The sequence below is a fragment of the Haplochromis burtoni genome, unplaced genomic scaffold (genome assembly GCF_018398535.1).
Source record: "Haplochromis burtoni strain Fernald_Lab_line unplaced genomic scaffold, NCSU_Asbu1 Contig_56, whole genome shotgun sequence".
NCBI lineage: Eukaryota > Metazoa > Chordata > Actinopteri > Cichliformes > Cichlidae > Haplochromis > Haplochromis burtoni.
The window spans coordinates 2,491,331-2,505,335 of NW_024582417.1; the positions used below are offsets into that span (position 1 = coordinate 2,491,331).

Here is a 14,005-nt window from a genome sequence, read left to right on the forward strand (position 1 = left end):
CTGCCTTGAGATTTGGGCCACAGAAAACATGTCTGCACCCAGAAACACAGAGGAATGAAATGTGTTTGCTCCTTTCAGTCAGTTCACAGCATGTTTAAGACATTTGAGGGAAGTCATTATATCACTGGAAGACTTACCAATATTAAACCTATTCAGCCTTAAATGAGGGAACAAAAACACATAAAAGAAGATTGTGTTGGTGTGTCCATCACTAGTGCCAAGTGCACATAAAGAGATGAAAAAGGGGGACAAACAACATAATTTATGCATCATTTATAGGACTGTACAAAGTGTTAAAGTGAGGCGGAGCAGATGTCGATCAGTTGTCCATCAAAGTCTGGCATTTTAAAAATAGGATAATTTTAAATACAATTTTAAAAAATGTCAGCAAACAAACACAAACTAATGCTTACTTAAGACGACTAAATTAGGACAACTTCTTCATTGTGAGCATTTCCCAGGGAGAGAAAACAATGTGAGACACATTCACTCAAAGTAGGCAACATCACCCACTGCCTACAATGCAGGCAACAGCAAATGGAGCTTTTGTATAGCACAGGAGTTACATTAACACCTCCTGCATCTTCCATGTGAAGTATGGGAAACTGCTGCAGCCTTCTCACAACCAGAGCATTCACAAAGTGATTTGTAATCCTTTGTAATCTTTGGGAATGATTTCATCCGGCAGCCAGCACGCTAACTTGCTGGGCTAGTGTTTCCCTAGCAGTCAGAGGTTACCAGGGGGGTCACTGACTGGCATCTGGCCTAAATGCAACAGTAATTAGGTCACAAGAAGGTAACCCTTATGTTTTAACCAAATTACCAGAAGGCCACAATCTGTGGGTAGTGATCAAACAAGCAAGTTCACTCTGGACCCAGATAGATGGTGGATGGATGGTGTGACACTTTCATTCTTGTCACATAAAAGGTTGTTAGAAGAACCATTGATTACCTTTTGTAGTGAACAAGAACAGATCAAACTTTGAGATTCTTCATCACTCAACAGCAGTGGAAAAAAGATTCCACAAACTTATTTACTTATTATTGTTAGCTTATCCAGGGAATCATTTCAGGTTACTACACGGGGAAGCGTGATTAGGAATCCAGTTTGCGAGCCATGTGTTTTGTCTCTGCGCGTTACTGTCACATCTGCTGACAGCTACATTTGATTCTGTGGTCTCAGTCGCAGAAAGCGCTGGAGTTTAGCCTTGTTTACCACTGTGGATTCAGTGTACTTTGTTTCAAAACCGATTTTTTTTTGTCTCCACTCAAGCTGAAATTTAATTACTACTTTATTTGCTTTCCAATTCTCTGACATCCCAGCTGATTTGTTATTCAAATTTTTGGTTTGTTTTTGTGTGTTTCTCCTGCCAGCTGTTTGCTATATACCTCTCATATGGTTCACTGAATTCTGCCTTTGCATGGTTGTGAAACCATGCATGCAGGTTCATGTGGTGAACCCATCCCCGAACCCGGGTTTTGTCTAGGTGTGTGTGTGTGTGTGCGCTGGCCTCGAGGGAAGAGGTAATCTCCCTCGGCTATATAAAGGAAGTCAGGCAGAACCTCAACAGCACACTTCCAGATCTTCATCCACACTCCCACATCATCATTTCTTCACTCATCATCAGCAGCCATGCATTTACTTCTCGCTCTGCTGGGAGCTGTGCTCTCCTCTCTGATGGTTTCTTCTGAAGTCCAACCTCAGGCAGACTTCAATGTACAGGCGGTAAGACAAATGGCTACATTAGTATGTTTTATTTTACAATATTTATTTCTATAATCATTGTATTTATTTAATTCCCTATATCGTTTGTAAGTCCAGCAGCAATGCATGTTAAACTTGCTTATATGGTTTTGGCTTTTCACTTTTTGACTTTTGTGTTTCATGCTGTGATAAATCTTTTGTTCACTTCCTTCATAAACAAAAGCAATGTAGCTGTCTTCAAAAACAAAGAGAAAGAAGAAGGCGCACATGAAGTGTTTTTCCCCCCTCTGTCTTCCAAAGCTTACGCGAGTTAATAAAACACTTTTTTGTAAAGGTGATCACAGAAAGTGTTTCAAAAATGCTTCAGTAAAGTTTTCAACTCCCGATGCTTTCCTCTTGTGTGCCCACAGATGGCAGGTAAGTGGTACCTGATTGGAATTGCCACTGATGCCCAGTGGTTTGTCAGTCACAGAGCCAGCATGAAGATGGGCACGGCCATGATTACCCCAACTGCTGACGGGGATCTGGAGATGTCATATTCCAGTCTTAGGTAAGTGTGAGGGCATGAGGACAATGGACATTTAAATAAATAGGAATATATATCTATATATCTGTATATAAATATTTATGAAAGACAACATGTGAAAGAATTAATGTTTTAGTGATCTCTTTGCAGCCCTAATGGCTCGTGTTGGAGAATGAACAATCTGGCCAAAAAAAACTGAGATACCGGGAAAGTTCACATACACAAGTCGGCGTGAGTGCACCCACACACAGAAGCACGATTTAACGATCTAGTACATTTGCCTTTTCTGCTTTGATAATTTCATGACCCCTTTTCTGCTGCATTCCCTTTGTCAGGCTGGGGGTATCTCAGTGACTTGCGCATGGTCGACGTGAAGTATGACGAGTATGCCCTGATTCATTCCATCAAAACAAAGGGGAAAGAAAGCTATGTTGTTAACAAACTATATGGTAATATGGCATTTAGCTCTGATTCTACACTCTGCTCAATCCATTTTAACCTGTTCTGCTGGTCGGTAAAGCTATACCTGCTGCAGCAGATTTACATCATCTGTTTTCACAGGGCGTGGTGTGGACCTCAGCGCTGAGGTGCAGGAGAAGTTCATTCAGTTCTCCCTGCAAAGCAGCATCCAGCCTGAAAATATTGTCATCCTTCCCAAAAACGGTACTTTTACCTCTGAGATGTTTTATTTAAAATAACTGCAATCAAGAGTGATGTTATGCACTGATCACTTTTCCATTTTCTTTCCCTTTTCCTCTCTATAGAGCAGTGCCCAGCTGCCTAACCTTGTGTCCAGGTGATCATCTCACCGAGGAGCTTTCACTGTTCTGAAAATCTCACGTCGATGACCTGAGACAGTTTGCTTTTTACTTTACTATCTCTGCTCTTTCGTTATTAAGAGAGCTCATAATATCACAAAATTCTATTCATCACTTTGCATTTATCCACCTGCTGTTATAACCACAGAATTAAAAAGTATGAAATGGCTAAAATCTTTTGATTTACTAAATTTTTAAACTAATACTTTGAATTACATCCATAACAGCACAGCTAAAACCTTCTTTTTATCAAGTCTTTGTATCTACACACTTTGCAAAGATTTAGATACAAAAAATAATAGAAGAACCTGTGAATTAAAAAAATATAAAATATACATAATCACAGAAGATGACCAAAATAATGCACCAGTGTTCTGAATTTGTATCTACAAACAGTTTCCCTTTCTACAGGCAAAAGTACGTAAGTAAGTCGAGAAAACAAGGAGTTCAGCCCTTAATTTTAAAACAGCAGCAGCAGATATACTGTTCATCTTTCATTTAGACGAGACAAAGCAACAGGGGTGACAGACTTTGACCATTTTGTCACAGCACACAGAGTTTATTTGAATCCAAACAAAACACCCACCAAGTCCGAAGTAGATCAGATGAACTGTCGACCAGACAGACTGACAGACAAGCATACAGATTGCTTGAGCCATTAGTGCGATAAAACTTCATATATTTGTTTTCCAGGATTAAAGATCTATTATAACTGGCACGGAATGCAGGCAGGAGAAATCATTAACAGCAAAACACGTTACTAGTACATCTCCTCAGCACTAGTGGTGTCATGGTCTCAAAGCTGTGCAGTAGATAAAAGAATCTGAGGGATGATACAAAGGTGACCAAAGTTACAAACAAATCCAGCTGTACTGGAAATGTTTTCAGAGGTCCAAACTCTTTGGCTTTCTGCAGAGCAAGAATGTAAGAAGTATCCAAGCTAACTTAACTTTAGACAACAGGAGGACAAATGCCTCTTCCCAAAGTTTCCTACAAGTATTTGGTTTATATTTAGAGAAGCAAAGGCTCTTCATCCTGGCAGATGTTCCCTGGTGGATCTCTGTCCTGTGACAGTGGCACAGTATAGTGTATTATAATCAAAGCCACTTCCCTAACCAATTTTTAAAGCTATTTAGCAGATGGACAAAGTGGATGTAGACTCTGTCTGCTGTGTACAAAAGGTTATATGATTAACCACATAGCAGATACTGCACAACAATAGTAGCAGCAGTTCACACAAAGTAACACAGTGCTCAGTGTACTGTAATATTAAAACAGTTGACAGTCTCGACCTTAAGATTTCTATTTGCTGTAGACTAAGCCGGGACAATTAACTTGCCAAAGGACCACTGATTAAAGTTTACTCTTAATAACAGTAGCAGTTTATATGAATATATTGTTTATGTGTGTTTTGCCTACTGGTGCAGCAACAGTCCAGTGCTCCTTAGAAAAATGAACTACTCGTGCCTAAGCTAACAATTTCAGTCACACCGATGTCTTTTATTTACAGAGTTAGCTTAGCAAGACTTTATTTGAAAGTTCAGGATTTTTTGTTCACACTGGCAGCACATTCGGCCACAGAGGTTCAGTTTGGTTCAACGCCCTTTTTGACCCATGAAACAGCAGAAAATGAAACATTCTCATTTCAGCACCCATTTGTTAGCGTTAGCTATTCTGCTGTTTTTCATCATGTCACAGGTGAAATGAAATGATAGTACATTTACTTTGCTTCCTGTAGGAGTGATCATGTCATGTGAGACCGTGTATTACTTATGAGGAAAGCCAACTTTGGGATTCCTAATCAGTCAGCTTTGGAAAAAAAATGTTTGAACTGTGTATGAACAAAGCTCTTCTTTTTACTCTGGGGATGGTACACACTGCACAGTAGTTTTTAGACAAATGAGGGTAAAATGAGACATTAAAGCCTTAAAAGACAAACCACATTTTCGAAGAAAGCATCTCAGGTTAATATCTCTGTCAGGGCGTGTGTTTTGTCTCTGCGACTGTCGCAAATGCTGATAGGTGCATTTGATTTTGTGATCTCTGCCACAGAAAGTACTGGAAGGCAACTACTACGTTGTTAAAAGTAGAAACGTAGTTTATAAATGAATCATGTAACTATAACTTTACTACTTTGCAGCTCCTTAGTTTGTGATTTCTATGATATGAACTTAGATGTCCTGTTATTTGAGTTTTTTTGTTTAGTTTGTGTGTTTTTTACTGTTTTTCTTGGTAACTGTCTGACATTCACCTCTCACACAGTGGATACAATTCTGCCCCTGCAGGAATAAACTTTGTGGTTATGAAACTGACCAAGTGTTTGCATAAAATGTCACATGTTCAAAGCCGTCACAGAACCTGGGGTTTGTATAAGTGCAGCCGTTGGTGGGGAGATAATCTCACTCTTCTATATAAAGAGTCACTGGACAGCAACTTCCAGATCTTCATTTGCGATCTCCTCCATCATCATTTCTCCACTTATCAGCAGCTATGGCTTCACTTCACACCCTTCTGGGAGTGGTACTGTGCTCCCTCATGGTTTCTTCCTCTGAAATCCTACCTCAGGCAGACTTTGATTTACAGGCGGTAAGAATCATTGATAATCATTTTTGTTTTACCACCCATCTATTTTCATAACCATGTCTCTATCTTAGGGCCATGGAAAGGGGGTACTGGAGGTTATCTAACAGGGATAAGCAAGGACCCCCCAAGACAGTTTAGCAGTCTACACGGGAGGCTAACCTTTGCACAATTTACTTTTATAATAACTTCACCATTTATGTTATGTGGTTATGTTTCACGCTGGATTTTGTGTGATAATACATATTCTGTGTTACAATAAACAGCTCTTGTGCTTCTGTCTAATTCTCAATGCTTTCCATTTGTGTGTCCACAGATGGCAGGTAAGTGGTACCGGACTGGAATTTGCTCTAATGCCCAGTGGTTTGTCAGTCGCAAAGCCAATATGAAGACCAGCACGGCCATCATTACGCCAACTGAAGATGGAGGTCTTGAGTTGTCGTTCTTCAGTCTTATGTGAGTGCGAGAGGACAGACAGAGCAAATATCATTTGAATAGCATTAAAATATTTACACTGGAGATTAATGCGATGTCTTTGCGACAGTAATGATACATGTCAGAAAATGGAGAATTTAGCCAACAAGACCGAGGTGCCTGGAAGATTCACATACAAGAGTCGGCGTGAGTACGCCCACAAAGAGAGGAAACGAATAATTTTCCATCATCATCATCCAGTATTATTTTTTCACATATTCTCTTCTGCTTTTTTCCTTTTTGTCAGACTGGGGGTATGTGAGTGACATGCTTATGGTTGATGTGAAGTATGATGAGTACGCCCTGAGCTATTCCTTCAACACCAGAGGGAATGAAACCTTTGTCATTAACAGACTATTTGGTAAAGTTGCATTTAGCTGTGTTCAGTAAACCGTTTAGCAAAGTTACACCCACTGCAGCAGATTTACATCACGTGGTTTCACAGGACGTAGTTTGGACCTCAGCGATGAGGTGCAGGAGAAGTTCAGGCAGTTCTGCTTGCAGACCGGCATCCTTCCTGAAAATGCTGTCCTTCTTCCTAAAAGCGGTACTTTTACATTGGTGGTGAAGTTCTATATAAAAACAGCTTGGAATACAGTGATGTTGTGCACTGATCACCTTACACTTTCCATTTTTCCTTCCACAGAGGAGTGTCCACTTGCCTAACCTTCTGTCCCACCGATCGTCTCACCAGTACTGCATGAAGATCTTACACCATCTGTTATGGAAATGTGCCTGAGCACCATCTTGAGATGTTTTTAACAATAAAAATGCAAACATCGAGAATATTTTTCTTCATTATTCATCCTTTGTATGAAATAAACTGAAGAACACCCATAACAACACAACCAAAATGTATTTCCCCCCCCATTCACACACTTTATAGTATTCAAGCAATCAATCAATCAATCAGTTTATTTATAAGCACATTTAAAAACAACAGAGGTTGACCAAAGTGCTATACAAAGCAAAAAGTAAAACAAACACACCTAAAGAGAACAAAACAAAAACTCAGTCACAATTAAAAGCTAGGGTAGGGAGTAGAAATGTGCTTTCAGACGGGATTTAAAGTGGTGGAGACGTCCTAATTTGAAGAGGCAGACTGTTCCAAAGGGTCAGGCAAACGCTTGGTCTCCTTTTTGCTTTAGTTTGCTTTTAGGAACAATCAGAAGCAATGTAACAGCTGACTGAAAAGTTCTATTGCAGTGTTTTTAGTTAAAAGATCAGAGAGCTACGAGGGAGCTAATCCACTTACAAACAAGCAATAAAATCTTAAAATCAATTCTAGAACATACTGGAAACCAGTGTAAACAAGACTGGGGAAATATGGTCACGTTTACGAGTGCCTGTCAAGAGTCGGGCTGCAGCATTCTGAACAAGCTGAAGACGAGAGAGCAGAGAGCATTCGATTGTTAAAAACAAACAGTGGTCACATTATAAGTTAAATGCATATTCAAGCTTTTATTTACATCCGTTTACAATTCACTGAGTTTTATTTTATGTGATTAAATGATCTTAGATCATCCACCTGTAGATGAAGGTCAGAATGACTCCTTGTTTTATCTGCCCATATTGTGGTTTTAGTCAACAAACTAAAGGAAATATGCTACCGAGTGGTGAGGTCAGAGTACCTCATAGCACACCAGTTGCTTATACACACACACACACACACACACACAATTTTAACAACTTGTTTCTGTGTCACGGACCCGGTTCCGGGGACTTGGGGTTCGTGAACAGTGTGGACCTTTATTGTTATTTGTGTATTGGATGTATGTTTGCTGCACTGTGCTCTTGTGTTCCATGCTTGTGTGTGTGTGTGTGTGTGGGTGTGTGTGGCTGGAGGATGAAGGACAGCCACCTGCAGGCCTGATGGGTGTGGCCCTGCCAGCTGCTGGTCACGCCTAGCTTCCCACACACCTGCTTCTGATCAGGATCGTCGGGGGAGCTACTTAACAGAACGATGGAGCTTCCTCCGGCGCAGGATCGTTGAGTTAGACTCCACGTCAGTGTCTCTAGTGTTGTTAAGTGCATGCCTGCCGGAGTTGGTGCCATAACGGCTGTGTCTGTTTTTCCTCAGGAGGACAGCGGAACACAGGACTGCAAGACACACGGGGTGTGTGAAGGCACAGGGGCAGAGAGCACGGGATACCAGCACTTGGGAGAAGACACGTCACGGGAGTCGAGGGAGCACTTTGGAGAATTATTGTGTGGTGTACATTTTACCTCACTGTGTAAATAAACCCACTGTTCATTCCTCTAAGTCCAGCGTTTGGGTCCTTTCTCCAACACCCCCCACGGTCTGCCCCCCAGACCGTGACATTCTGTGCTTAAATTTCTTACATTTTTTTCTTCCATTGATTAACCCACTATTTGAAATCAGATATTTTTCACTATTCTTCTTGGTTTATACATGAACTCTCCTTTGAGTACATTTCCTTACAACCAGAATATTATGATTGTTGGACAATCATGTAGTCAGACTCGGGTTTCTTTGTTTTCTGGTCTTCATGAAAGCCAAATCAGAACCTTTTTCCTCAGAAGTAGCTATTCCACTTCTGGGGTGAGCAACCTGTGCTCCCAAAATATCATTTTTGAGCATTTTAGTGGCCAAAAAGAATCTATATAGAGCTGCAAAACAAATCTGAATTTTATTAGAAAAAAAAAAGAAAAAAAGGTGATACAGCCTGTTCCTGTTAAATATACATGTGTCTTTCAACATTACTAATACTAATACATGAAAAATAATTAATATCTTTTACCACATTTGGCTACTCTACAGTGGGCTATATGATTATTTGGTACTTGGCATGGTGGTAAAGGGCACAAAGATCCACAGCCCATCTGTTCCCTTTTCTTTATGTAGGTTTTCTCTCAGTGCTCTGGTTTCCTTCCACACCCACAGACATATGTGTTAGGTTAACTGGTTATTCTAAACTTGCTCTCTGAGTCAGCCTTGCAGCAGAGCGATCATCCTATCAGGGCGACGTCTCTGCTTTGAAAGGCAGTGCCTCCAACATTCAGCAATAAAAAGAAATCCTGCTGACCATAATGGATCTCAGTTACATCATATTATCAGAAGGCTCAATTTTAGGTGGTCAGGTAGAGAGCATTGAGAGAGTTATACAATTTAACAACTGTCCCAAATGTCTTTATTAACGATTCCAGACATTTTCGCAGTTATTTATTGTCAGAAGATTAGACATGTGACCCTCCAGACAGCTGACAATGACCTGGCTTAATAACAACAACACCAGCTGGTTATAAGCTAACATTTTGCCAGCTAATATTATCACTGAGTCTCCTAAGAAAATCACACTTTCCCTCTGGTAAACAGTGTGATACCCGCACATCATTTGAGGATTTATTCTCTAAGCGTCCAACAATGAAAGTTTTACTAACACCAGCTAACAGAGGCTTACAATGACAAAAACAGCAGCACTTACCAACAAAAGAAGTTCAGGACAAACTCAGCAACTCAGCTCAGTATCACTGTCATTCGACAGAAATGGCCTTCAGTAACTAACAAAGCTCTATTCAGAGCTCAGGTAAAGAGCAGACTGACAGCCTGCACTCCATATGGATCAACCAGTCACAGTTTTTCGTCCTCCTGCAGCCACCATTGCTAGGATTACGCACTTTAGAGGGGGTAAGACAACAGAACTCAGCTGACTGCAGTCTGTACTCTACTGACATCTAGTGGTGAGATATCACACCAGTGAAAGTTACAACTTTAAACAAAGTTCCAAAAACAAACAAGTGAAACTCTCTCTTGATTGTATACTTTAACAGTAATACACATGCAACCTTCTAAACAGTCCAACAAATATCAGCAAACAGACTGCTTCTGTGCAGTTACAGTCACACAGTGTGGCAGCTAGCTAAATGTACAGTGGGGCAAAAAAGTATTTAGTCAGCCACCGATTGTGCAAGTTCCCCCACTTAAAATGATGACAGAGGTCAGTAATTTGCACCAGAGGTACACTTCAACTGTGAGAGACAGAATGTGAAAAAAAAATCCATGAATCCACATGGTAGGATTTGTAAAGAATTTATTCGTAAATTAGGGTGGAAAATAAGTATTTGGTCACCTCAAACAAGGAAAATCTCTGGCTCTCACAGACCTGTAACGTCTTCTGTAAGAAGCTTTTCTGTCCCCCACTCGTTACCTGTATGAATGGCACCTGTTTGAACTCATCATCTGTATAAAAGACACCTGTCCACAGCCTCAAACAGTCAGACTCCAAACTCCGCCATGGCCAAGACCAAAGAGCTTTCGAAGGACACCAGGAAAAGTATTGTAGACCTGCACCAGACTGGGAAGAGTGAATCTACAATAGGCAAGCAGCTTGGTGTGAAAAAATCAACTGTGGGAGCAATCATCAGAAAATGGAAGACATACAAGACCACTGATAATCTCCCTCGATCTGGGGCTCCACGCAAGATCTCATCCCGTGGGGTCAAAATGATCATGAGAACGGTGAGCAAAGATCCCAGAACCACACGGGGGGACCTGGTGAATGACCTGCAGAGAGCTGGGACCAAAGTAACAAAGGTCACCATCAGTAACACACTACAACGGCAGGGAATCAAATCCCGCAGTGCCAGACGTGTTCCGCTGCTGAAGCCAGTGCATGTCCAGGCCCGTCTGAAGTTTGCCAGAGAGCACATGGATGATACAGCAGAGGATTGGGAGAATGTCATGTGGTCAGATGAAACAAAGTAGAACTTTTTGGTATAAACTCAACTTCGTCGTGTTTGGAGGAAGAAGAATACTGAGTTGCATCCCAAGAACACCATACCTACTGTGAAGCATGGGGGTGGAAACATCATGCTATGGGGCTGTTTTTCTGCCAAGGGGACAGGACGACTGATCCGTGTTAAGGACAGAATGAATGGGGCCATGTATCGTGAGATTTTGAGCCAAAACCTCCTTCCATCAGTGAGAACTTTGAAGATGAAACGAGGCTGGGTCTTCCAACATGACAATGATCCAAAACACACCGCCCGGGCAACAAAGGAGTGGCTCCGTAAGAAGCATTTGAAAGTCCTGGAGTGGCCTAGCCAGTCTCCAGACCTCAACCCCATAGAAAATCTGTGGCGGGAGTTGAAAGTCCGTGTTGCTCGGCGACAGCCCCAAAACATCACTGCTCTCGAGAAGATCTGCATGGAGGAATGGGCCAAAATACCAGCTACTGTGTGTGCAAACCTGGTAAAGACCTATAGTAAACGTTTGACCTCTGTTATTGCCAACAAAGGTTATGTTACAAAGTATTGAGTTGTATTTTTGTTATTGACCAAATACTTATTTTCCACCCTGATTTACGAATAAATTCTTTACAAATCCTACCATGTGGATTCATGGATTTTTTTTTCACATTCTGTCTCTCACAGTTGAAGTGTACCTCTGGTGCAAATTACTGACCTCTGTCATCATTTTAGGTGGGGGAACTTGCACAATCGGTGGCTGACTAAATACTTTTTTGCCCCACTGTACATTTGTAGTATTACCGAGGGACAGAAAAGACTATGAGATAACATCACTCAGAGATGGAGAATGATGTAGGAAACACAGGACAGGAGAGGAAGAGGAGGGATTATTTTTAAAAGAAAAGGACTGCCCGGTGGGATCTGTTCAACTGGAAATTTAAAGCTTACTTTATTTTTTTTTTAATTGATAGATGTCGAGTGGATCGACAGATTGATGATTTGTTGTTGTTGTTGTTGTACACTGCACTGCACTCTTGAAGAAGATGTGTTCAGATTTACACAAGCTAACGCGTTTTTTGCCTCTGTCAGTGCACCCCAGGGTGGCTGTGGCTACAATGTAGCCTGCCATCACCAGTGTGTGAATGTGTGTGTGAATGGGTGGATGACAGGTTGTGTAAAGCGCTTTGGGGTCCTTAGGGACTAGAAAAGCGCTATACAAATACAGGCCATTTACCATTTACCATTTTTGTTGTTGTTGTTTTTGGACAAAATATTTCAGAGCTGGGTTACATCAGGGGGAACAGACATCTCATTTAAATTTAATGTCTCATTTTTCCAAGTGTGTAAGGAACGTCATCCATCTACAATATAATCAGCAAGCACATGGAGCTATTTGAAGCTTTGTGAAATCATTAGAATTATAAGTTTGTATTTCTTGTATTAATATTATTTTAATATCACATTTATATAGCGGATGGAGGTTCAGTTAGTTCTGTACTTTGTACTGCTTCAGAGGAGTGCTCAGCTGCCCAGTCTTCTGTCCCAGTGGTCATGTCACAGAGGACCACTTCCACTCGCATCCATAACCTGCAACAGTTTTCCTTTTAATTCATTATCTGTGGTCTTTCAAACATTAAGAATTAATTAATTAAATGTCCCAAAACAATATTCATCACTTTGCTTCTATCTGCCTGCAATTATAGCCACCTACCATGTACCGGATCTTTATTACAGCTGGCTAATAAAAAGTGTTAAGGATAAAGCATCTGTCTGCACTTTTCCCTCTAAGCTGCGCACTGCTGACACGGTCTCCGCGCACACAAAATCTGCACTGCGCACAAAACCCCCTAAAACAAAACAGAAAAAATCAAACCTGGAATTAAAATAAATACATAACAATTGATTCTGTGCTGTTTTGGAGTGTGAGTCAGTGAGTGACCGGTAACTGGCTGCTCCAGCCAATGATGCCACTCACATTCATATAAACGTTAATCAGTGTCGTTGACGGGTTGTGACAGCGTCGTTATGTGCCGACACCGGTGTTTTAGTTAGTAAAGCGGTGTGGCCAATGTGGAGTGGCTGAGTGAAGACACGCTAATGACAACGTGTACAAACATTGGAGATGTGAGCAGGACAGACAGAAAAATGAAGATGAAGTTTAAGTTCTCAGTCAGATTTGTGCTTATCCAGTGCCATTTATTTCCAATTCTTATTTGTGGATATTGATCATTAAATACTGACACTAGTTTATAAGTAGCGGAAATGCAAATAATCGTGTCATTATCAGTGATGAGAACAACGGCCGTTACTTTTTTCAGTAACTAGTAATCTGATTAATTACTGTTTCTATATTTCTATTGTTACATGGCTATTACTAAGAAGAAAATGCGGTGTGGACTCATTAATATTTTTCAACACACAGGGTTGAATCTTTCTTCAGTTTACCGGGAGTTGGAGCCGGGGGGCAATCGTACAAGTGCTGCTTAGGTGGATTCACCTCTGTTTGCACCATTTAGTTATGAGCTGTTGCATCTGTGGATGCCAAAGAGAAAACTTCCCACTGGATACTGAGCTGACTATACCTGTCTTCCGTGTGTAGCACAAGCGTTTACTAGTGTAAGGCTGTAGAATTTCAATTTACAAAGTCAGTTACCAAAACTGTTAATACTTCCATGAACCATTGAGCAAGGCATATTACTTGATAGATGCTATTAGGAATGCTTTCAAAAGGCATCAACAGCACAGATACAGTAGATATCATTCACAGAACAATGTTTTCAAGCAGAATGTAAACATTTTTATTTCTGCTGTTAGATTGTTCTAATTTGACATTTTTACATGTTTTAAATGAGACAAAATTACAGGTTCAGACAACAGATGTTTTGGTTAATGCAATTTTTTATTTTTATGGGTAAGATGTTATAATACCCTGGTTCACTCTGTGACTTACTTTGTCTCCTATAAATCTTCTTTAATTCAGTTCAATTCAATTCAACAGTATTTACATACAAATGAATTGAACTGAACTGAATTAAAGAAAAAACCCAACAATCCCCTATGAGCAAGCACTTGGCGACAGTGGGGAGGAAAAACTACCTTTTAACAGGAAGAAACCTCCGGCAGAACCAGGCTCAGGGAGGGGCGGCCATCTGCCGCGACCGGTTGGGAGGGGTGGAGCCGATGACAAATGTA

General features: G+C 40.8%; 2 protein-coding genes across 2 annotated transcripts; both read left to right on the forward strand.

The window, feature by feature from the left end:
- The first annotated feature begins 1,294 nt into the window (after positions 1-1,294).
- Positions 1,295-3,223, forward strand: LOC102299035 (lipocalin). Its single transcript, XM_014333560.2, is given in 7 exon segments — positions 1,295-1,726; positions 2,116-2,255; positions 2,382-2,418; positions 2,420-2,462; positions 2,567-2,680; positions 2,793-2,894; positions 2,996-3,223. Coding segments are annotated over 7 exon segments (549 nt in total). The 5' UTR covers positions 1,295-1,633; the 3' UTR covers positions 3,016-3,223.
- A 2,223-nt stretch (positions 3,224-5,446) lies between these two features.
- LOC102299348 (lipocalin) lies at positions 5,447-6,889 on the forward strand. The gene is made up of 6 exons (XM_005922230.3): positions 5,447-5,635; positions 5,946-6,085; positions 6,174-6,250; positions 6,351-6,464; positions 6,549-6,650; positions 6,750-6,889. The coding sequence occupies exons 1-6, from the start codon at positions 5,540-5,542 to the stop codon at positions 6,767-6,769; spliced, it is 549 nt and encodes a 182-aa protein (XP_005922292.1). The 5' UTR covers positions 5,447-5,539; the 3' UTR covers positions 6,770-6,889.
- The last annotated feature ends 7,116 nt before the right edge of the window (positions 6,890-14,005 follow it).